The sequence below is a fragment of the Bos indicus genome, chromosome 26 (assembly GCF_029378745.1).
Source record: "Bos indicus isolate NIAB-ARS_2022 breed Sahiwal x Tharparkar chromosome 26, NIAB-ARS_B.indTharparkar_mat_pri_1.0, whole genome shotgun sequence".
Lineage (NCBI taxonomy): Eukaryota > Metazoa > Chordata > Mammalia > Artiodactyla > Bovidae > Bos > Bos indicus.
The window spans coordinates 24884288-24909508 of record NC_091785.1 but is presented as its reverse complement, the minus strand read 5'-3'; the positions used below and the strand labels follow the sequence as shown (position 1 = coordinate 24909508).

The 25221-nt window shown below is 39.8% G+C and overlaps 1 protein-coding gene across 1 annotated transcript in view; it reads right to left on the bottom strand.

Moving 5' to 3' along the window:
* Positions 1–17381: 17381 nt before the first annotated feature.
* Positions 17382–25221, bottom strand: part of CFAP58 (cilia and flagella associated protein 58) — a 116520-nt gene continuing 108680 nt past the window's right edge. Inside the window, exon 18 of the mRNA XM_019953225.2 lies at positions 17382–24453. Within this exon, the coding sequence (XP_019808784.2) occupies positions 24342–24453 (112 nt within the window). The 3' untranslated portion in view covers positions 17382–24341. The remainder of the gene's footprint in view (positions 24454–25221) is intronic.

Sequence of the window (25221 nt, the reverse complement as noted above, 5' to 3'; positions counted from 1 at the left end):
TTGGGAAGATCCCCTCGAGGAGGGCATGGCAACCCACTCCAGTATTCTTGCCTGGGGAATCCCCATGGACAGAGGTGCCTGGCAAGCTACAGTCCACGGGGTCGCAAAGAGTTGGATATGACTGAGTGACTAAGCACAGCACAATTTAAAGTAGCTTAAGGAAAAGTGACCCCATGGACTGTAGCCTACCAGGCTCCTCTATCCATGGGATTTTCCAGGCAAGAGTACTGGAGTGGGTTGCCATTTCCTTCTCCAGGGGATCCTCCTGACCCAGGAATCAAACTGGGTTTCCCGCATTGTAGGCAGACACTTTACCGTCTGAGCCACCAGGGAAGTCCCAAGGAAAAGTGAAAATTTCAGTTGACTAACATAACTGGGAATTTTAAGGATGGCTGGATCCAAGGGCTTGAATGATGTCAACTCGTTGATGAGAGGGTGTTCTCAACTGCCCATGTGTGTGTGAGTGTATGTCCCTCTTCCTCCCCGTTAACTTCTCCTGCTCCCTCTTCCTCTCTTCCCAGGTCTATCTCTGCACTGCGGGCACCAGCTCTCAGACAAGCTCTCTGCCACATGGCCAGCAAGAACAGGCTGCCCTTGTCCCCCATTGAGCTATCTCAGTATAAAGAAATATTTTGACACTGTGTTCATACATCAGTTCCAGGAAAAACTCTGATCATCACTGTTTGGATCACCTGCCCACTCCCTGGACCAATTGTTGTATTCAAGGGGTTGCAATAAATTTGCTCAGACTGGGTCATCTGTGGCAATACTATCTGGAGAGAGAGGGAATATATACAGCATCTTTAATAATTAACTATATCACGTTGAATAGGAGGAGAGGAGTTTCCCCCAAGGACAGGATGCTGGCAAACAAAACTCTGCCACCCAAAGAAAGTTATCCAAATTCAAAATTCACTCTACTGGTTAAATTAAGGTGTCTTCACTCCAAATAATCCATTAATCTATCCATCTCTATTTTTTCCACCCACCCACCCATTCATCCACCCATTCACTCATTTATCCACCCATTCATCTGTTAAGGAAACATTGACGGGAACTGCCCACCTAGGCCAGACACAATGATAGCCACTTGTGTGAGTTGTCTCGCAATAAAAAGTCCTGGTAAGTAACACGGGGCTGCCACCAAAAACTAACCAGGGGAATCCAGGAGGGACCAAAAGGAGGGAAGAGACATTGGTGCATATGTCCTACCAACCTCCCTGAACCCTTCTCAGTGGAATCCATCTTGACTGACAGATTCAACCTCCACCAGGAAGAACCCTGAGTCAGACCAAATACAGGCCAAGATGACTGGCCAGAGACAATCTGGAAACTAACCCCATTACCATAAAACCTGAGACTGTGTACCACATGGCAGAGCAGTTCTCCCCGGTTCCCTTACTCTGCTGCTTTCTGCCCAGACACCCCTTCCCAATAAAGTCTCTTGCTTTGTCAGTATGTAGGTCTCCTCAGACAGTTCATTTCTTAGTATCAGACAAAAGCCCACTCTCAGGCCCTGGAGGGAGTCCCCTTTCCTGCAACACATCCATCCATTCATCCACCCTCCCATCCATCTATCCATCCACGTTTCTGGCAAAAGAGTTGGTTTTACAGGAACAAGATCTTCCCCTTCTTGTCCCTGCTCAAAATAAAATCTGAAAACAATTCCTCTTGCAGGACCTTAAGTCTCTAAAAGAATGAATTAACCCCAAGCCTTAGAGTCTGTAAGTCTCAAAAAGGAGAAATAAAAAAGTATGGAAAGTTATACATCAAAATATTAAAAATGGTTATCTCCAAATGGTGTGTGTGGCTCCTTTTTTTTTTTTTTTTTTTTGTATCATGTTTTCTAATCTTCCTGTAATAAAAACCATATTACTTGCATAATTTAAAAAAGAAAAAGAAATCATGCTGAAAAGCTCTCAGTCTCATTACTCTGATTCTACACTCACCAAGCAACACTTTGGGGACTTAAACCAGTTTCCCAAGTCAACTTTGCTACTAAAGAGAGACCAGGCTGACCATCTCACTGAAAGACAATAGCTATGTCTTTTGATAAAAATAATGTTGCTCAACCATGCTAGTCTAGCAAGTCTTTTCAGGGTCTTGGACTACTCACGGGGTGCTGACCCAACAGCCAGTTTCTTCTTAGCAAAACCTGAAGGCAGCACCCAAGGCCTTGGAGGATAAAAGTGTCTTTGCCTTCTCACAATAGCCCTGTGGTGGCTGGCCACATTAGCGGCCGGCCACAGGGCCATTACTCATTAGCAGCTAAGTAAAAGCCAGTGCATTTTCTATCATCGACATGAGAGAGTAGCCTCTTGATGTAATCAGTGATTGTCTACCCTGAGCATGAAAGGGATGTGACCTTCCTGGGAACAGCAGTAGAAATGTTCCAGCTGGGGCTAGGGGCTGCATAAAGAGTTATTTCTATGTTAAGAATAAAAGTGGAAATTATTAGGCCTTTGAAATAGCTTAAACTTAGATCGTAATATTTCGAATAGGATCAAAGTGCCTGGGTATGGCACAGGACTTTTCATGGAGTCCTTTGTCACACAGGTATGGAAATACACATGGTAGTCAGTCAAACGGAAAAGGCAATGGCACCCCACTCCAGTACTCTTGCCTGGAAAATCCAATGGATGGAGGAGCCTGGTGGGTCCATGGGGTCGCCAAGAGTCAAACACGACTGAGCGACTTCACTTTCACTTTTCACTTTCACTTTTCACTTTTTTGCATTGGAGAAGGAAATGGCAACCCACTCCAGTATTCTTGCCTGGAGAATCCCATGGACAGGGGAGCCTGGTGGGCTGCCGTCTATGGGGTCGCACAGAGTTGGACATGACTGAAGCGACTTAGCAGCAGTAGCAGCAGCAGTCAGTCAAAAGTATTTGAAACTTTTATATCCAGACTCATGTTGGAGCAGGTAGGATTACTGGTCAGATAAGGAACACAAATTTTAAGGGATGCTGGTGCTTCTCAGATAGGAAACCATTAAATGATTGACCACCAAGTTTCATAATATTCACATGGACCCTGAATCTGATATATTTTCCAAGGAAAACAGCCATCACTCAGAAATAAGCTAACATTTCCTATTCATCTCTTACAATTTATATGTGTTATTTCAAGTAGTCCCTTTACAACAACCTTACATATTTTAGAAGGTAGGAAATCAATGACTAAAACTAGTACCTGGAAGAACCAGACTTGAACCCAAGCCTGTCTTGACTCCATCCTGTATCCCTTCCATGAACCCTGTGTGTCCTTCCCTGTCAGGCCCCAAATATGTTTGCATGTAGCATGCACATTTTCAGGCATCGCACGTGTGATAAGCTTGTGCAGTGCTCAGGAGCCACATTTTCTGCATCATCTCTATTAATATGCAGGCAATGGAAAGTGATGCCAAGCGAGAAAAAGTCAAATGAAAAAGGGAAATAGAAGGTAGAGTTAACTCCGAAAGAGTAAAATCAATTTACAGAATCCTTCCACCACATAGAGAGCAGCGGCTGAGCAGTGGGTTCAGGGCGAATCTGGCCATTTCTGGTTTAAATACAACCTCTTCAGAGGAAATTTCCTGAGGTGTCAGGTAGGCATAATTCTAAAATGCAGCGCTAAACATCGGTAGGGAAATAAACCCTGAGGTTATAAATCCCATAAGGAAACAGTAAAAATGCCTCTGACTAGATAACAGCATGACACACCAATGTTCCAGAAAGACAAACATAAACATAAGCTGCTGCCTTCTTTAAAAAAATAAGAAGTGGTGACAAATTGACTCTAACTATTTGCCGAGTCCTTCCTATTAGTGCTCAGAAAGTTACAGGGCCCCGGGGCCTGTTCCCAGACAGGGCTTTTCTGGGAGGGGTGCTGGCCAGACCTGGTTTATTTCTTCTAATTCTCAGACTGGGAAAAGTACAAATCTCTCTTTAGAGGTTTATAGAAAACAGAACTGGCTTATTGAGAGTGTGGCTTTTGTCTTGTTATTCTTTACAATAACAAGAGGATTTGGACACACACTTGGGTTCATGAAGTATAAATCCTGTTTAAATCTATAGAAGTTAAAAAGACATGTGACAGTTCTTTGGAGAAGAAAGCAGTGCCGGTGTCAAATCGTACTGAGCAGCGCTTCCTACTTTTGTGAGATATTCATGAAGCTCCAGGTCTTCAGCAAGGAGAGTTGAGACTAGGAAACTCATTTCAAATCATATCTCAGGTACACGTCTGAACCAAAATAAGATAAAAATCATTAATTTTTTTTTTCTATTAAGCCAGCCAGCACAAGTGGAATAGTTCTCTTCTTTTCTTATTTGATCCTGAAATCTGGTAAATACAAGAGCCAAGATTCCTGTTCTAAATCTTCAAAGAACTGCACAAAATTGTTCTTTTCCTTCTTCCTTAGCAAAAACAACAAGGTGTGAACAAAACTGTCATTCCACATGTTAATTAAAACAGGGAGATATAATTAGCTGCTACAAGCATGTCTTTCTCATTGCAAACATTAGTGATGCCAAGGAGATTAATGTCTCTATCACTGTTAGGGTAACAGCCCACCTGATGGATAGGTGTGTTCTACCTGTCTTGATTTGGTAACACAATGTCCCAAATTAATTTGTGAATGATTTCCCCAGGATTTTTCACAGATGAAGAGAGTCACAGAGGCTAAGGACATCCTCGGGCAAATCTTCACATCTGTGATCATAAACATCCTTAGACCAAACCACTTAACTTCCTGCAATAACATAAAAGGTGGTAATGCTATGAAGGCAGCCCACATTGACCCTGAAACTCAGGGCAAAGCTGGAGCAATCTCAGAGTGTAACAAACTACGCAGCTAGCACTCAAGGATTTAACCATCTAAACTAAAAACTCCACTGCCTTCGGTCTGTATTTGACCCCATAACAAAACGTTGAGACTCTAGCAGGTTTTGTTTAGATGAGGTAATACAAATTATTTGGGCTTTCTAGATGGCCCTAGTATTAAAGAGCTCATCTGCCAATGCAGGAGACATAAGAGACTCAGGATCCATCCCTGGGTTGGAAAGATCTACTGGAGGAGGAAATGGCAACCCACTCTAGTATTCTTGCCTGGAGAATCCCATGGCAGAGGAGCCTGGTAGGCTACAGTCTATGGGGTCACACAGAGTCGGACACGACTGAGTGACTCACACTTTTTCTTTCAATATTGGAGTTGGGAGGGCTTCTTCCAATGTGTCTGCCGGAGCTTTCTTCAGTGAACACATTCTCTGATAGCCTAATACATGATCTTCCCCACTCTGCTTCAACACTTCAGATGTAAACAGTCACCATATGTGAGGTCAAGAGGGTCATATTTGAGGCAACCTGTTGCATTGACAGACTGCAAACATGTATAGGCCGTTCTGTCTTCCTTTTGCTGGAGGTTGTCTCTTATAACTTGTCATTGTTTGTGGTCATTCGCTCAGGGACTCCACAGTATACAGCAACTCCCCTTATAACTTAGCAACCCCTCACCTAGCTAGAGACAGCAATATCATCCCTCCCAGCAAGAGCGTTGGGCTCAAACTACAAAAGTCACAGTAGGTAGGCTATGTGGGACTCTGGGAAACCAGGGAGCGGCTCATCCAAAGGGACGAGCAATGACTTGGCACCATGCAAATTTGTCATAACTAAATGAAGATCCAGTGCTGCCGGAGTTCCCAAATTTCCAAGTGAAGCGTGAAATCTGGGTTTGTATTTCAAATTTTCCAGTTTCTGAAAGTTGACAACCAAATCAGAAAATAATTTTAAACATCATGTAGGCCAAATGAAACACATCTGCCAGCCAGATTGAAATCACAAGAACACAAGCTGGAATTCACTTCTCTAAAACCTTTTCTTCTCTGAGCCAGAGGCATGGTAGCTTAGATGACAATGGCAAACACTGTTTGGAGCCTCTTTTTATTTGTATTGCCCATTACACTGGCCTGCAGAAATGCCCTACACACGGGCCTGCAGAAATGCCCTATACACGGGCCTGCAGAAATGGTTAAGTGTCTTGCTGAGAGCATATATTTGCATTTACCTGGATGCCTTCTTTTTTAAATAATTTCAACCAAACTAATTCCTCATTCAAGACTCTGCATGTGTGATCAGTTGTGTCCAATTCTTTGTGACAAGAATGGATTCAAACTCATGTCCATTGAGTCGGTGATATCTTCCTTGGTAAAATTTAATTACTACCATCCCTTCTTGGATTGAGGTTGCACCAGACTAGAATTAGTGATTCAATTCCAAAACCCAGAGTACGGAAAGGGAAAAATGTCACTTGACAGTGGAGAAACCTGGCAAACACTACCCTAACCAAACGATAAAGGTGAATGTCATCGGTGATGTTACATGCCTGCCATGTTCCTCTTGACATGAAGGGATTAGAAGGGCACTTCCCCTCTGTGGTATTCTCCACCCACCCACCCCGCCTCCCTTAAAAAAAACCCATAACTTCAATCCAATCATGAGGAAAATATTAGAAAGGTTCATATTAGAAGCATATCTACAAACTATTGTTTAAAGGCAGAGGAAGTAACTGGCTGGGTCAAATGTTGTTGAGAGATTGTATAAGATTAGGACAGGGAGGTTTCTACTGACTTGACTATTTCCACAGGGGTGGCTGAAAACTGAAGCTAGATTGGAAAGGGTAAAAGAGTGGGTAGGACCAAGGATAGATAACGGGTTCAAGAAAATTTTCTGGAAAAACTACTGGGATATGAGTGGAAGGAGGATGAGAAATCAAGGAAGATGGTTGTTGGTTTCTAATGGGCCATGCTAGCAAATATGTATAAGTGAATGAGGATGATCCTGTAGAGTAGGACTGACCAATGATGCAAAAGTTCAGTTCAGTTCAGTTGCTCAGTGGTGTCCGACTCCTTGGGACCCCATGAACCACAGCATGCCAGGCCTCCCTGTCCATCACCAACTCCTGGAGTTCACTCAAACTCACGTCCATCGAGTCAGTGATGCCATCCAGCCATCTCATCCTCTGTCATCCCCTTCTCCTCCTGCCCCCAATCCCTCCCAGCATCAGAGTCTTTTCCAATGAGTCAACTCTTCGCATCAGGTGGCCAAAGTACTGGAGTTTCAGCTTTAGCATCATTCCTTCCAAAGAAATCCCAGGGCTGATCTTCTTCAGAATGGACTGGTTGGATCTCCTTGCAGTCCAAGGGACTCTCAAGAGTCTTCTCCAACACCACAGTTCAAAAGCATCGATTCTTCGGCACTCAGCTTTCTTTATAGTCCAATTCTCACATCCATCCATGACCACTGGAAAAATCATAGCCTTGACTAGATGGACCTTTGTTGGCAAAGTAACGTCTCTGCTTTTTAATATGCTGTCTAGGTTGGTCATAACTTTCCTCCCAAGGAATAAGCATCTCTGCAAAAGAGAGCTAATAAAACTTGCTGAAACAGCATGTTCTTGAGAAAGTGAGGAGATAAGACCCAGAACACAAGAAAAGAGGTTGACCTTCTAAAGAAGTGGGGACACTTTTCACCTCTTAATGGAAGGAAGTACAGATAGACAAAGCTCTAAGTGAATTTCTATATTGGCTGGTGGAGAGAGTATGGCATCCTCAATTAGGTATGAAACAAGCCATGAGTTAAAATCAGAAGGTAAGGAGAGAGGAAGGTTGGTAAAAAAAAAAAAAAAAAAGGAGCATACTCACACTAGGAGCACTGCCAGTCCATTGTAGGTCATATGGAAGGAAAGGAGGAAAAGAGATAAGTAATAACAAAGCAGTGGTGTCTAAGTTTTGAAGGGCTCAGTGATAAAGGAAAACTGTGCATTGGTTATTCTGGAGCATATTTTTGGAAAAGCAGGAAAAAGAATATTTAAAATCAAGACTTCAAGACTATAAATAATTGGAATAATTCATAGTAAGTGGAATAATTGGATGGTGACTTGACACAGAAGGGAGGAAAAGTTACTGGATGTGAGGATCTCAAGGAACTGAGAACCCAGCACATTGTGTGGGTCATCCACACAGCTGTGACGTCAGCAGAAGCAATGAGAGAAATAGGCATGAAAAAAACACAATGAGCCAGTATCCAAGGCATGTGCAGACTCATGAGGAGAGTGCCTAGGATGTGGGTGTGTAGATGAATGAACTTCAAAGGGTTGATGGAAGATACCGCAGGATGGTCCAACTTCAAACACACTAATAGTTTGAAGGAAAAAAGAATAGAAATTAGAAAGGCAGAACAAAGATGATGCCTCCCCCCTATCCTCAACCTGAAGTGGCAGATGGAGTATATGAGCTGTAAGAAGAAAAAGTCTCTACTCAAGAGAGATGCGAAGAAATGAGCCAAGGCTCCCTTAGATCAAGAAGAGGAGGAAAGGGAAGTCTACTCAGACTAAAAGGTTGAGAATGTTGGAAGTTGCTGACCAAAGGTCAGAGTTCAGAGGGCACAATGAGGATAAGAAGGGATAGAAGGCTGGGTCAGTTTGAATAGTATGAGAATGGGATGGCCATGAGCTTGTGCTTCCATCAGGAGGAGAAAGGGCTTCCTTGGTGGCTCAGTGGTAAGGAATCCACCTGCTGATGCAGGAGACATGGGTTCAAGCTCTGGTCTGGGAAGATCCCATATGCCTTGCATCACAACTATTGAGCCTGTGCTCTGGAGGCCAGGAGCCACAACTGTTGAGCTCATGTGCTGCAACTACTGAAGCCGGTGAGCCCTAGAGCCCATGCTCAGCATCAAGAGAGGCCACCACAATGCAACGAATAGTCGCCACTGCTCATCACAACCAGAGAAAAGCCCATGCAGCAGTAAAGACCCAGCACAGCCGAAAATAAATTAAAAAATTTTAATGGAGAAAAATCTCAATATCATGAGGAAGGATATGATCGGACTAGGCAAAAAGGCATATCAGTTCAAGTCCTGCCTCTGAAAATCAACCTCCAGGACCCCAGAGGTTGCCTCCTCTCTCGCTGGTGAGGCCAAGTGTGTCTGAAGACAGACTTCTTTCAATGAGGTGATACTATGTGTACAGCGGTCATTCTCAAGCCTGGTTGTGCAGCAGAACCACATGGGAGCTTTAAAAAAATCCTGATGCCCCCAATGCACCTGGGCCAATAAAATCAGAGTCTCTAGGGGAGGGACCAGACATCAGCAGTTTTGAAAGTTCCCCAAATGATTCCCATAGCAACCAGGTTTGAGAATGTGGATTCCCCTCCCAAAGATTCTAAGGTGTGGCCTGGGCATCAGGGTCATTGAAAGCCTTTGTGATGATAGCTAGTACTGTTATTGTTATATTGTACTTATTCGGTTCCCTTGCACCATCACAATGAGAAGGAGGAAAGGAATTATCTTAATTTAAATAGAAAAAACAAGGTTATTCTAGAACTAGAGGAGAGAATCCCTGGCATTCTGTCTCAGATTAATTGTAAGAAAACTAATTGCTTATGTGAAAGAGATGAAATTGACACAAAATACTTTAATAGGTGTTCGATTTTATAACACTCATTTAAACAGCAAAACAGAAGGCTTCATAATCTGAGGATTCTTGACTATATTCATTCAGACAACAGTTAAATATTTTTCATAATGTTTATTACCCATTCAATTCACCATTTGGAACAATATTTTAAAATTTTCCAGACTATTACTGGGAGCAAGGAGATGATTTTTAGATAATAGTAATTAAAGCTGACACTGATTAAATAAAATAAATAAATAAAAAGCTGACACTGACTAAGTACTTATGATTGCCAGGCATTGTGCAAATATCACAAATGGACTCCTGTAACCCTCATAACAATTCTATGAGATAGGTATTGTATTATCCCCAATTTATAAATGAGAGTCCAAAGTCTGGAGAGTCTACTTAACTAGCCTGAGCTCAAAGAGCTATAATTGGAAGGTTATGGATTCAAGTTAAAAGTCCATGTGGTCCCAAACCCTCTATGCTCTTAACCACTATGTCATCCTGTCTACCTACAAGATTCCATAAGCCATAAAAGGGAATTGAATTGTGGGCAGAGATGGAATTAGCCTCTGAGAAAAAGTAGAGACATTCTCTCTTACTTGATAGAATAAAAGAGGAAAAGGGTAGCCAGGGGAAAAAATGTAAAGGAACTTGAAAGTGAAGAGGAGAAAAATGCAAAAATTCTAAAATTTATAAGGACATCGTTACATTTTCTAAGTGTTTAGCACAAAAAAATTATATACAGTATAAACTCATACGTACTGATGACTAAATACTCTTTCAATTGTCACTGTATCATTAGACAATGACAATTGATGAAAATAGTCACTTTGTCAAAGAGCTTAGACACCGGAAGCTTTTTGTTCTTTTTTAAGTTGTTATATTTATTATAATCATGTGTGTATTAATATCTTTGAAAATATAAATATTAGGACAAAAAAGAGAGCAAAAGAAGGGCGGGAGGGAGGAAACGTTCTTTCTTCCAGTAAAAAGCCAATTAATAAATGGAGAAGGAATGATAGAATAAGAAAATCACCATTTAGCAAAATATTATAACTGCTATAGATTCAGGAGGGAATCATCAATAGTGCTAAAACTAATGGGTAAAATTTAAGGAGGAAAGAATATTGACATAGTCCAAAATTATTTATCTGTTTTATACATATATATGTATATATGTCAGAGAAGGCAATGGCACCCCACTCCAGTACTCTTGCCTGGAAAATCCCATGGACGGAGGACCCTGGTGGACCATAGTCCATGGGGTCGCTAAGAGTCGGACACGACTGAGCGACTTCAATTTCACTTTTCACTTTCATGCATTGGAGAAGGAAATGGCAACCCACTCCAGTATTCTTGCCTGGAGAATCCCAGGGACGGGGGAGCCTGGTGGGCTGCCATCTATGGGGTCGCACAGAGTCGGACACGACTGAAGCAACTTAGCAGCAGCAGCAGCATGTATATATGTTAGTTACAATGGGTTGGAGAATAAATTTTCAGTGGAGAAACACTAATACCACCTTCAGCAAAATAAACACAGTGATACCACCTTCAGCAAAATATTAAACTTAACATAATCAGAAGGGAAATGACTGTCTCCTGATGTGCTGCAATGAGAAGAACTCAGCATTACTTCTGTGATATTCTGCCAAAATCGTATGACCAAATTATGGGATAATATACAAAATCTGAATACAGTCTCTAGATTAGAAAATATTATTCACAGTGTTAATTTTTCTAAGATTGATTTTACTGGAGTTATGTGACAGAGTTCCTTGTTTTTAGGAAATATATTCTGAAGCATTTGGGAGTAAAGAGACATCTCTCTTAAAAGGGTTCAGAAAAAAAATAGATAAAATGAATAAAGCTAAAGTAGTAAAATCATAGCAGTTGGTTAATCTGGGTGAAACGCATCAATGAACACTTTGTACAATTCTTGCAGTTTTTCGGTAAGTCTAAAAACAAGTTTTATTTGAAAAAAAATTTTTGAATAAGACTCTAAGGTAATTCACAAGCAATTAAATATCTACCAAAACAAAGTTGCATACTCTTTATTTTTTTTTTTTTTTCAGGGAGAAGGGCTCCCCACGAGAAGCAACAACTCGGCAGCGGGGTTAGGTGAGGCGCCTAAGAGACCCCTCCCCCCCAAAGCGCCGCTTGCACCCCTCCTGCATACTCTTTAAAGACAACAATCTAGACACTCAGCAGTGTAATACTCACAATATTTAACATCCAATATAAAATTACCAGATTTGCAAAGATGCAGGAAAATGTGACCCAAACCAGAAGAAAATTTAGTCAGTAGAAATAGCCATAAATTCTATAGACAATGTAATTAGAAGACAGGGATTTCAAAACAGCTATGGTAAAAATAAAAATAGCTAATATACCTAAAGAATGCATGAACATAAAGAGGAAAGAGATGAAAGATACAAAAGTAACCAAATGAAACTTCTAAAGCTGAAAAAATCTGAAATAAGAAATTTACTGAATGAGGTTTCAGTTCAGTTCACTCGCTTAGTTGTGTCCGACTCTTTGAGACCCCATGGACTGCAGCACACCAGGCCTCCCTGTCCATCACCAACTCCCAGAGCTTACTCAAACTCACGTCCATTGAGTCAGTGACGCCATCCAACCATCTCATCCTCTGTTGTCCCCTTCTCCTCCTGCCTTCAGTCTTTCCCAGCATCAGGGTCTTTTCAAATGAAGCAGCTCTTCGCATCAGGTGGCCAAAATATTGGAGCTTCAGCCTCAACATCAGTCCTTCCAATGAATATTCAGGACTGATCTCCTTTAGGATGGACTGGTTGGATCTCCTTGCAGTCCAAGGGACTCGCAAGAGTCTTCTCCAACACCACAGTTCAAAATCATCCATTCTTCAGCTCTCAGCTTTCTTTATAGTCCACCTCTCACATCCATACATGACTACTGGAAAAACCATAGCTTTGACTAGACGGACCTTTGTTGGCAAAGCAATGCCTCTGCTTTTTAATATGCTGTCTAGGTTGGTCATAGCTTTTCTTCCAAGGAGCAAGCAGCTTTTAATTTCATGGCTGCAGTCACCATCTGCAGTGATTTTGAAGCCCAAAAAAGTAAAGTCTGTCACTGTTTCCACTATTTCCCCATCTATTTGCCATGAAGTGATGGGACCAGATGCCATGGTCTTAGTTTTCTGAATGTTGAGCTTTAAGCCAACTTTTCACTCTCCTCTTTCACTTTCATCAAGAGGCTCTTTAGTTATTCTTCACTTTCTGCCATAAAGGTGGTGTCATCTGCATATCTGAGGTTATTGATATTTCTCCTGGCAATCTTGATTCCAGCTTGTTTCATCCAGCCCAGCATTTCTCATGATGTATTCTCTGCATATAAGTTAAATAAGCAGGGTGACAATATACAGCCTTGACGTATTCCTTTCCCGATTTGGAATCAGTCTGTTGTTCCATGTCCAGTTCTCACTGTTGCTTCCTGACCTGCATACAGATTTCTCAAGAGGCAGGTCAGGTGGTCTGGTATTCCCATCTCTTTCAGAATTTTCCACAGTTTATTGTGATCCACACAGTCAAAGGCTTTGGCATAGTCAATAAAGCAGAAATAGATGTTTTTCTGGAACTCTCATGCTTTTCCGATGATCCAGTGGATGTTGGCAATTTGATCTCTGGTTCCTCTGCCTTTTCTAAAACCATCTTGAGCATCTGGAAATTCACAGTTCATGTACTATTGAAGCCTTGCTTGGAGAATTTTGAGCATTACTTTACTAGCGTGTGAGATGAGTGCAATTAAGATACACTATATCAGTTGAATAAAGATAAGGATATTTACAGACTCACAACTAGAAATATGTACCAGAAAACATATACCAATAAACAAAGGGAGAAGTTGGTAAAAGGGTATAAGCTTTCAGTTATAAGGGGAATAAGGTCCAAGAATTCAAGTATAATATGGTGACTATAGTTGCACTGTATTATATAACTGAAATTCGCTGACAGTAAAACTTTAATGTTCTCACTACTCCTCCCAGATAAAGGTAAATATGTGAGATGATGAATTTGTTAATTAATTCAAAGGGGTGGGGGTTCCTTTTACAATGAATATGTATACCAAACCATCTGTCATACACTTTATATATCTTACCATTTGTCAATTATACCTCAACAAAGATAAAAAGAAACAGTGCAAAAGCAGACAGGTGAAGAGGAATGGATGAGACAAATAGAAAACAAATAGAAAAATGGCAGACCTAAACTAAACAATATTGATAATGGCTTTAAATGTAATTGGTCTAATCCCTCCAATTAAAAGGGCTAGATTGCCCTCCATACTGAACTTAAATGGGAAAAAAAGCAATATTGCACTATATGCTATCTATTAGTACGGTGGGGATATTTCACTATAAGGATGTGTGCATGCCAAGTCGCTTCAGTTGTGTCCAACTCTTCTCAACCCTATGGACTGTAGCCCGTCAGGCTCCTCTGTCCATGGGATTCTCCAGGCAAAAGTACTGGAGTGGGTTGCCATGCCCTCCTCCAGGGGATCTTCCCAACCCAGGGATAGAACCCGCGTCTCTTATAGGAGTCTCTTGGGTGGGCAAGTGGGATCTTCACCAGTAGCACCACCTGGCAAGCCCAATAGCTTACATATAATAGGATGTGAAAAACCATAATATAAAAACACCAATAAAACTAGAATGACGATATTAATATTAGACAAAGTAGACTTTGAGATACTCAGTATTACCAGGAATACAAAGAGAAGATTTTTATAATAATAACAGGGTCAATGTATCAAGAAGATAAAATCCTAAATGTCTATGCACTAATTTCAAAGCTTCAAAATACAAGCATCAAAACTGACAACAGTGAAAGGCTAAACAGACAAAGCCACAGCCACATTTAGAGCTTTCTCACTCCATTCTCAGCAATCAATAGAACAAGTAGAAAGAAAATCAGTAGCAATTTAAAAGACAGGACTTGAACAACACTAGCAGGCTAACTTGACCCAACTGACAGTTACACAACATTCCACCCCCACAAAAGCAAAATATACATTATTTTCAAGGGCATATAAAACAATTATCAAGACAGTCAATACTCCAGGCCAATGAAACAAATCGCAATCATTTTGGAATAGTTCAAAGCATACAGGACACGTTTTCTGATGATAACAGAATTAAATTAAAAATTAGTAACAGAAAGATACCTGAAGAAGCACCTAGATGTTTGTGAAATTAAAAAATATGGTTCTAAATAGTCCATGAGTCAGAGAAACAGTCACACAGGAAAGCAGAAACTAATCAGACTGAATAATAATGAAAACAGAACATATCAAAACATGGGGTGCATTTTAAGCAGAGCTTAGACAGAAATATATAGCTCTAATGCTAGATTTTAAATAAGGAAAGAGCTAAAACCAATTACCTTAAGAAGCCATAAAAGAATGGGAAAATAAGATAAAATCAAACCCAAAGTAGAAGAAAGAAAATACTAAGTATTAGAACAGAAATCAATTAAATAAAAAATGGACAATAGAGAAAACTAAAACAAAAAGCAAGTTCTTCGAAAATATCAATAAAAGTTTATTGATAAATTCCTAGATAGACTCTCATAAAGAAAAAAAGGAGAGATTTAAATTGCCAGTATCTAGAATAAAAGAAGGAATATTTGTTCGCATGCTAGCAACATTAAGGGTAGTAAAAGAATATTTTGAACAACTTTAAGTCAATAAAGTTAACAACCTATATGAAATACACAAGCTCCTTGAAAGACACAAATTATCAAAAGCAACCAAGATGAAACAGAAAGTCCAAATAACCCTGTGCTGTGCTTAGTCGCTTAGTCGTGTCTGCAACCCTATGGGCTCTAACCCACCAGCCTCTTCTGTTCATGGGGATTCTCCAGGTAAGAATGCTGGAGTGGGTTGCCATACCCTCCTCCAGGGATCTTCCCAACCCAGGAATTGAACCCAGGTCTCTCACATTGCAGGCAGATTCTTTACCATCTTAGCCACCAGGGAAGCCCAAGAATACTGGACTGGGTAGCCTATCCTGTCTCCAGAGGATCTTCCCGACCCAGAAATCGAACCGTGGTCTCCTGCATTGCAGGTGGATTCTTTTTTTTTTTAATTTTATTTTATTTTTAAACTTTACATAATTGTATTAGTTTTGACAAATATCAAAATGAATCTGCCACAGGTATACATGTGTTCCCCATCCTGAACCCTCCTCCCTCCTCCCTCCCCATACCATCCCTCTGGGTCGTCCCAGCGCACTAGCCCCAAGCATCCAGTATCGTGCATCGAACCTGGACTGGCATCCCGTTTCATACATGATATTTTACATGTTTCAATGCCATTCTCCCAAATCTTCCCACCCTCTCCCTCTCCCATAGAGTCCATAAGACTGTTCTATATATCAGTGTCTCTTTTGCTGTCTCGTACACAGGGTTATTGTTACCATCTTTCTAAATTCCATATATATGCATTATTATACTGTATTGGTGTTTTTCTTTCTGGCTTACTTCACTCTGTATAATAGGCTCCAGTTTCATCCACCTCATTAGAACTGATTCAAATGTTTTCTTTTTAATGGCTGAGTAATACTCCATTGTGTATATGTACCACAGCTTGCTTATCCATTCATCTGCTGATGGGCATCTAGGTTGCTTCCATGTCCTGGCTATTATAAACAGTGCTGCGATGAACATTGGGGTACACGTGTCTCTTTCCCTTCTGGTTTCCTCAGTGTGTATGCCCAGCAGTGGGATTGCTGGATCATAAGGCAGTTCTATTTCCAGTTTTTTAAGGAATCTCCACACTGTTCTCCATAGTGGCTGTACTAGTTTGCATTCCCACCAACAGTGTAAGAGGGTTCCCTTTTCTCCACACCCTCTCCAGCATTTATTGCTTGTAGACTTATGGATCGCAGCCATTCTGACTGGCGTGAAATGGTACCTCATTGTGGTTTTGATTTGCATTTCTCTGATAATGAGTGATGTTGAGCATCTTTTCATGTGTTTGTTAGCCATCTGTATGTCTTCTTTGGAGAAATGTCTATTTAGTTCTTTGGCCCATTTTTTGATTGGCAAGCGGATTCTTTACCAGCTGAGCTACCAGGAAAGTCCCCAAATAACCCTATATATATGTAAAACCTTCCCATAAGAAAAATTGTGATTTCAGAGAACTTTAATGGAAAATAATATCAAGTATAATATTTAGGGAAGAAATAACACCAGTCCTACACAAAGTATTTGAGGAAATAGTGGAGAAAGATCATTTCCCAATTCAGTTTGTGAGGGCAAGAAAACTTTGAAATCAAAACCAGACAGAGATAGTATAAGAAAATTACAGACCAATAACCCTGATGAACATAGCTATAAAAATCATTAACAAAATGCTATAAAATCTAATTCAACAACATATAAAGATGATGATATGTATAAAAATGACCAAGTGGGGTTTACACAAAGAATGCAAGTTGGCTTAACATTTGAAAGTCAAAGTAACTCATCATGTTAAGAAAATAAATAGGGGCTTCCTTAAAAATAAATGAGAAAAAAAGTATGATTAACTCAGTACATGCAGAAAAAGCATTGATGAAATTCAGTATCCATGCATGATTAAAAACTTAGCTAACAAGCAATAGAGGGGAAATTCCTCAACCTAAGAAAAGGCATCTATGAAAATCCTACAGCTAACATTACAATTCATGATGAAAGATCAAACCTTCCTCCTAACATCAAGAACAAGGCACAGATGCTGCTTACACCACTTTAATCTAACAAATACTTGAAGTCCTAGCCATGCAAGTATGGTGGTTATGAACAAAGAAACAAATAATAAAAAGCATACTGATTAGAAACAGAGAAAAACTGTCTTTATTTGTAGAAAACATGTTTACATCTGTAGAAAACACTATTTCCAAAAAGTTGTAAAACAAATTAATTTAGCACTGTCCTCAGATATAAAAGGAATATACAAAAGTCAGTTGTGTTTCCATATACTGATAACAAATGGAAAATAAGATTCAAAACATCATTTACAATAACATCAGAAATGGCAAAATACTTAAGCATAAACTTAACAAAAAATGTGCAATTTCTGTACACTGAAGACTACAAAATGCTGCTGAGAAAAAAATTTTAATCTAAATAAATGGGGATATGTGCCATGTTCATGGACTGAAAATTTAAATAAGTGGGGACATGTGCCATGTTTGTGGATTGAAAGCCTCAATATTGTCAGAATGATCTCCCCAAACTGATCTCTAGATTCAATGCAATCTCAACCAAATTCCCAGCAGGTTTTTCTGTAGAAACTAAGCTGATTCTAAGGTGTATATAGATATAGATAAATCCAAAAACAGTTAAAAGATATCTACAGAAGAAAAAAGTTGAAGATCTTATACTGTTAAATTTCAAGACTTAAACTTATTGTCATCAAAATAGATACATATCGCACTATACCACAGAACAAAGTTCACATATAGGACTATTCAAATAAAGTCAACTGATTTTCTATTAATACAAATATGCCAAGGTAATTCAATGGAAAACGACGGTCTTTTCAGCAAATGGTGCTGAACAACTGGATATCCATATGGAACAACAATGAACCACTACTCTAACCTCACACCACACATAAAATTAACTCTAAATGGACCATAAATATAACATAAAAACTAAAACTGTAATAAAACTTCTAGATAAAAACATATAAAAATCATTCCTACCTTAGAGTCGGCAAAAATTACTTAGGACAAGAAAAGTACAAACTACAAAAGAAAAATAAGGATAAATTAGACCTCAATAAAATACAAAAGGTCTGCTCTTCAAAATACACTATTAAGAAATGAAAAGGTATGCCACAGACCAAGTGAAAATATTTGCAATACATATATCTTATAAATATTCTGTATCCAGAAGATACAAAGAACTTTTACAACCTAATAAAAAGGTTTTTTAAACGGTCAAAAGATTTGAAGACTCTTCACATACAAATGACCAAAACCACATGGAATAAAGTGCTTAACATTATTCATCATTGGAAAATACTAATACAAATATTAACCACAATGAAATATCACTATATATCCAATAGAATGGCTTAAATAAATACTGAGAATTCTGAATATTGACAAAGATTGGAATAACTGGAATTTACACACATTGTTGGTAGGCATGTAAAATGGCCCAATCAGTTAGGAAAACAGTTTGGCAGTTTCTTATCAGGCTAAATGCATGTGTACCCTTGAAAGACTGAAGGCAGGAGGAGAAGGGGGCGACAGAGGATGAGATGGTTGGATGGCGTCACTGATTTAATGGACATGAGTTTGAGCAAACTGGGAGATAGTGAAGGACAGGGAAGCCTGGAAGGCTGTAATCATGCGGTCACAAAGAGTTAAACACAACTGAGCAACTGAACAATAAAAACCCTTGAATTGATCCAGCATTTCCATTCCTTCTTATTTACTAAGGGAAATGATAATATCTGTTCACATAAACACTTGAAAATGAACATTCATAGAGACTTTATTCATAATAGCTAAACATTGGAAATAACCCGAATCCTCATCAACTGGTAAATCAATAGACAAATTGTGTTGTTGATATAATGGAATATTACTCAGCAATAAAAATGAATTACTGACAGAAACAACGTGGGTGAATCTCTCTCTCTCTCTCACACACACACACAAACATTAAAGTACATGGAAAAAGGCAGGTGCAAAAGAGTGCCTACTGTATGATTCCATTTATATGAAATATAAGAAAGATATAACTAGTATATGATGGAAAAACAGATCCATCATTGCTTAGGCTGTATGGGGCTGTGAATATTGACTGCCAAGGGACATAAGGGCATTCTTGGGGTGGAGGGGGCATCGATAATTGTGATACTTGTTACTTGGGCATATGCATTTGTCAAAATTCACCAAACTATACACTTAAAATAGTGCTTTCATTATATGTATCTCAATTACATCTCTGATTTTTAAAAACAAAATGTATCTGTATATACTTATTTTAGATGTCCAGAAAGACACATTCAAAATTATAAAATAATAGTATTTCAAAGGTAATGTTCAAGACATTTAATAATTGAGAATTACAAGCACCAACTAGTCAGAACAGATGACAGGAAAAATAACTGGTACAGTCAGTCTAGGTGAATGAGGCGTGTATTAGCCCAGGAAAACAATAGTTATCAATAGGTGGTGTGATTATTGATGCCTTGTTTCTTCTTTTGCTTATTCTCTAACTTTCTATTCTGTATTTTAATCAGGTACTTTAAAGTCGGGGGAGGAAATCTATTTTTAATTATAAAAAAGAAAAATGGTATACCTGTTGATATCACATTTCATACTGTTATAAAATTCTAATGGGTCTCAAAACCCTAATGGAACTTTTAAATAATAGATATGAGAAATGGTATACTAAAACAGCATTGAATTAGAAGTTAAAAATGGATAATGCCATAAAAATATTTCCTATCTACTACAAAGAAAATAGAGAGATATATTTTTAAACTATTTTACCATCTTAATATTCTAAAATGCCCTCCCTTTGCTCCTATTACAACTAGGTCTCCATACAATCATGAGAGAGAATGTGCTGTGCTTAGTGGCTCAGTTGTGTCCAACTCTTTGCAACCCCATAGACTGTAGCCCACCAGGCTCCTCTGTCCATGGGGATTCTCCAGGCAAGAATACTGGAGTGGGTTGCCATGCCCTCCTCCAGGGGAATCTTCCCAACCCAGGGATCGAACCCAGGTCTTCTGCATTGCAGGCAGATTCTTTACTGTCCGAGCCACCAAGGAAGCCCAAGAACACTGGAATGGGTAGCCTATCTCTTTTCCAGGGGATCTTCCCAACCCAGGAATCAAACCGGGGTCTCCTGCATTGCAGGCGGAGTCTTTACCAACTGAGCTACCAGGGAAGCCCATGAGAGAGAATATCTTTCCTCAAATTGTCTAGGCTCTGCAATGCCATTCTGCTCTAAAGTCGTGACATGGTATTTTCTGATGGGTATCTTGGCCTAGGTCAAACTTCAGAATCTGGTTGAGCAAACCAGGAAACCAAACAATAGTTATCAACCCTGGATAAATTTTTATAGCAAAATTATAGCCCATCACAAGGAGAGTTGCTGCCGTCTCCTCCTAGCATGGCCACTTCCATCTCTATGGCTTATCACAGCAACAAACCTTTGCTCTGAGCAATTTCTTCAGAGGTAAGCACAATAAAATCCTGGCTGTAACAGCAGTTGCTGAGAAGCTATGATCAGCAAATAATGACCAGGGAGTCCCCTTTATCATGTCTCTCTCCACCAACAGAGAAACCATACCAGCTCCCCATCAGCCCAGTGGAGAGTCAGTGACTGGTTTAGCAACAGGACTCCTTTCTGAAATGCTCAAAACCCCAGGGTAAACATGACGCTACTGTATAATCTCCTAATGTTGCTTTACAGTGCAGCTCAAATTTGTGATTTTAAAAGCACCTTAGCCCACTGTGAGTTCACAGTTATCTTTAATGATCTGCAAATTTCAGTGTTTTTAATAGCTCATTTTCGTACTGTGGCTACAGTGGCAACACCTGTACCTAAATAGTTATTGCTTGTAATACCCTAGGCTGTCAGGACGTACAGTAAATGAGAGGTAGCAGCAGTATCTCCCACCTTTTGCTAGCCTTAATTTACTCTTCCTCCTCTTGAACATAAGCACAGGGAGCTTACAGAGCTGCTGTGTCAGTTCCCAGAGCCTATGTGATCTCAGCTGATGGGACCAAAATCAGAGGTCATCAGCAGAGGCTGACCACCCTTCTCCATACGTGGATAGAAACAAGAAGATGGCAGCAAGAGGCCACCAGGGTCTTTCCCTCTGGAAGCTCTGACTTCTGAAAGTGAAGGATCTGTCCCCAGATCAAAACTACAAGGAAAAAAAACAGATGTTTTCATGAAATCCCAAATATGGCATTTCTGCAAGATACTAAACTATAAATTACATGAGCAAATATAACTTCCTCCAGACATTTTAATGCCATTCACCCTCTAAACAAAGAATCATCTTTATAATTGATATAGTGAAGTATTATGTAATAACTGTTATTCTCAATTTCAAAACTTAAGATATTTCTTACGTAATGATAATGGTAGATACTTACTGAACAATTACTATGTGCCTGACATTGCTCCAAGCATTAACTCATTTCATCTTCAATTCAGTTGTTAAAATGAGCCAGGATTTGAACCTGGCCTCTGTCTCCAGAGTCTCTGCCACACTGCGATAGAACAAGAATCACAGACCCCATGACCCTAGAGAAAGTGAAAGTGAAAGTCACAGTTGTGTCTGATTCTCTGCGACTGGATTACATATACAGTTCATGGAATTCACCAGGCCAGGATACTGGAGTGGGTAGCTGTTCCCTTCTCCAGGGGATCTTCCCAACCTAGGGATCGAACCCAGGTCTCCTGCATGGCAGGTGGATTCTTTATCAGCTGAGCCACAAGGGAAGCCCCATCCCTAGAGAAGTGAACCTAATATAAAGCCACCCAAGGGCTCAGAAGGAAGTTGGTTACGGCTATACTTCAAAATGTCCCTGAATAGCTGGAAAACCCTCCAACGCTGCACATGTCATAACTGCCTTACCTCACCTTACCTGCAAAAGTCTTCTGTCTAAACAGAATACAGCAAATCCCTTACACACCAACAAGTTCTGTTCTGAGAACACATATGTAAGTCCAATTTGTTCATAAATCCAACAAAGTTAGCCTAGGTACCCAACTAACACAATCGGCTATGTGATACTGTACTGTAGCAGGTTTATAATACTTTTCACACAAATAATACATAGAAAACAAACACCAAAAATAAAGAAAACATTTTTAATCTTACAGTACAGTACCTTGAAAAGTACAGTAGTACAGTACAACAGCTGGCATACAGGGGTTGGCATCAAGTGAACAGGCAAGAAGAGTTACTAACTGGAGCTGGGAGATGGTAAAGCTGAAGGATTGTCAGCAATAGGAGATAGAGGACAAGCTGCAATTTCACTCATGTCTGATGCGGAAGGAACACATGTTCACATCTTTGAAAGTTCACAACTTGAGGGTGTGTACACAGGGGACTTAGCATACAGGTGGTTGGCTCTGAGGGAAGACAGCATCTGTGATTTTCAAAAATAGAAATGCCCCCATCGTGATTCTTTAGGTTTAAGGTTTTCTAAGCAAATTCTCTCATGTATGTAACCATCCTCATGCTCCCACGTGGTATACAAATTGCTGATGATCACAGCTCATCACAGGGTCACCAGCTACCCTGGAGGTTGATTTCCATCTGCAGATCTCAATTGGGATCATGTAGGAGAAGCAGCAGAGGATGATGCTGCCTGACTCAGTTCCCTGGCACTTAACCACTTCTGCTTTCAACAGTCAGCAACTGCCACCTCTTTGTCTAAGATCTGCTCTGCCTACCAGCAGGGAAGACCAAAAGAAGCCTGCCAGAGCAGTCCTTGGTCAGTGACTGGAAGCCTGAGGGTATAAATACCCCAGCTCCCACACCCTGATGGGACCAACTCTGAGATGCGATTACATTGTTTTCAGAGGCCCCTGCAAGGTCCAGCAAAAGTCTGCAACCGCAGAACTTGACTTCGCGCCTTAGCCTGGTGTCCCACGTCCCCACGCTTAGGTTGTTTCCTGGGATCACTGCAGAATGGATCACTTTCATGGCCATCATTGCCTTGGGTCTACTTCTGGTGGTGAACCAAGAGGGACAGAAGAACATGGTTTTAGATCCCTCTAAACTCCCACCTCTGTGGATAATCTAAACAAACATCTTGGGATCCTTAAGTCTCCTGCTCCTCATGATGAATGAAATGAAATTATCCACTTATACTATCCTTGCTTATCCATGAGCTACTTACCCCTCAAACATTTTTTTAAAAATTACAGAGGTCAAGTTATTGTGAGAAAGATGGCCAGGGTGTCCCACACCACTGAACACTCTAAACAGGGGAATTTTGAACTGATGCCCACCTAACTGTGGTTTCAAAATAAAGAAAATAACAATGGATTTAGTTACTGAAAATGCTGGCCTGTAGCCTGGAAGCCAAACAGTTCTCTGTCCCTTGTAACTCTGCTCTCCAAATGTGAGGTCTAGGAAGGACAGCTTTTCAGAGGATACCAGCCCAAACCCCTCATTTTATAGTCTTGGTCCTGAGTCACACCTTTGTGTTAAACATTTCTCACAGCAGTTTTAAACCTCACATATTCTACCAAAACAAAGATTGAGATCTCTACAAGGCTTCTTTTTATTTTTTATGATGAAGTATTTATTCGCATGTCTTTTTGGAATAGGTTTTCATATGCCAGGCCTGAAAAGAAATTCCACATAGAAATCACTCCAAAACACTTTTTAAATAGTTTAGTGTCCACCTTTCTCATCTCATCAATGACTTGTTAATGAGGAAAAATTAAAATAGATTCTTATTAATAAGAATGCACTGCATTAAAAAAAAAAAAAAAAAACATTTTTAAATATAAAATCTATGCACCGGTGTCTGTGCAGAGAAATTAGGGTCGAAAGTTTCATCCACACGGAGTATCTAGATGTGGTGCATTGCAAAATAAATCAATGTGGTAGTAACAAAAGATCTGCTTCATGCAATGGTTGAATTGATATAATTCAACCTGATTGAATAGATTTAATTACACTCTGTTAATATCCATGTGGATTAAATAGAAAGTCATCACTCTTCTATGTACAGGACTATAATAGTTCTGCGTTTCTTTCCATCCTGGAATCTGAGGACCGATTTCCCTAAATGTCATGATACAAGGGGTTTCCAAGAGATTCCTCCAAAATGTTTCAGAGTGAATTCCAATGAGTTGTTCAGAAGGACCCAGCCAGCAGCTTCAAGTTAGGACTTCGCCTTGGATGACTTGCTAAGGGGAAATCCACCCCCAGTAAAACGAGGGCCACTTGGTTTGGCCATTGAAAAGGTGTCCTCCATGCTTATTCTGTCCTTGTTTCTGTAAGAGAGGAGCTGAGAGTTAACTTTCTTTTTCCTCTTCTAAGTTTGGTGTTAAGTTCTTAGGGTGAGTTAACCACTAAAAACTGCTTTGATCAAAGCTTCCAGTTTGAGACAAGGTGGTGGTTTAAATGTAATTAGGTGTTACTGATAACACATAGAATTAGGGAAAGACACAATTAAACAGGCCTTCCTAATGTTGATCTAAATACAGACAGAAGGCCTCATTATAGCTCAAGCGCTGGGGCCCAGAGGCTCCTGACTTGTAATCATCTTCCTATTTTATAAAGCATTTGTTTAGTTCCAAAGATCAGTCAGAGGAATCTTTCTCTTGGCTCAATTATAATGACTAATTCATCATTTATCAACTTTTATAAAAGTTTCCGTTTCAGTGGAAACTTATAAATATTTATCACACACACACACATACACACACAGGGCATTTTCACCAAACTTGGACATTAATAAAATACAAATTTTCCTATAACTTTAGATGAGAAGCAGTTATTATTAGAAATAGTTTAAAATACAGGAAAAACTGAGAAATATAAATAAGATAGTACATTTTGCAATAGATAAAGGAAGAAACTCCCTAAAATCTACAATATATCTTCTATATAGATCTTCTTTAAATGACCCTCCACACACACACACACACACACACACACACACACACACACACATTCAGGTTTCCTGCAGAAGTATCTTACAGTTATATAGATTACCTATTGTATAATTAGGGTCTTATAAAAAACATCTTTGGAGTCCC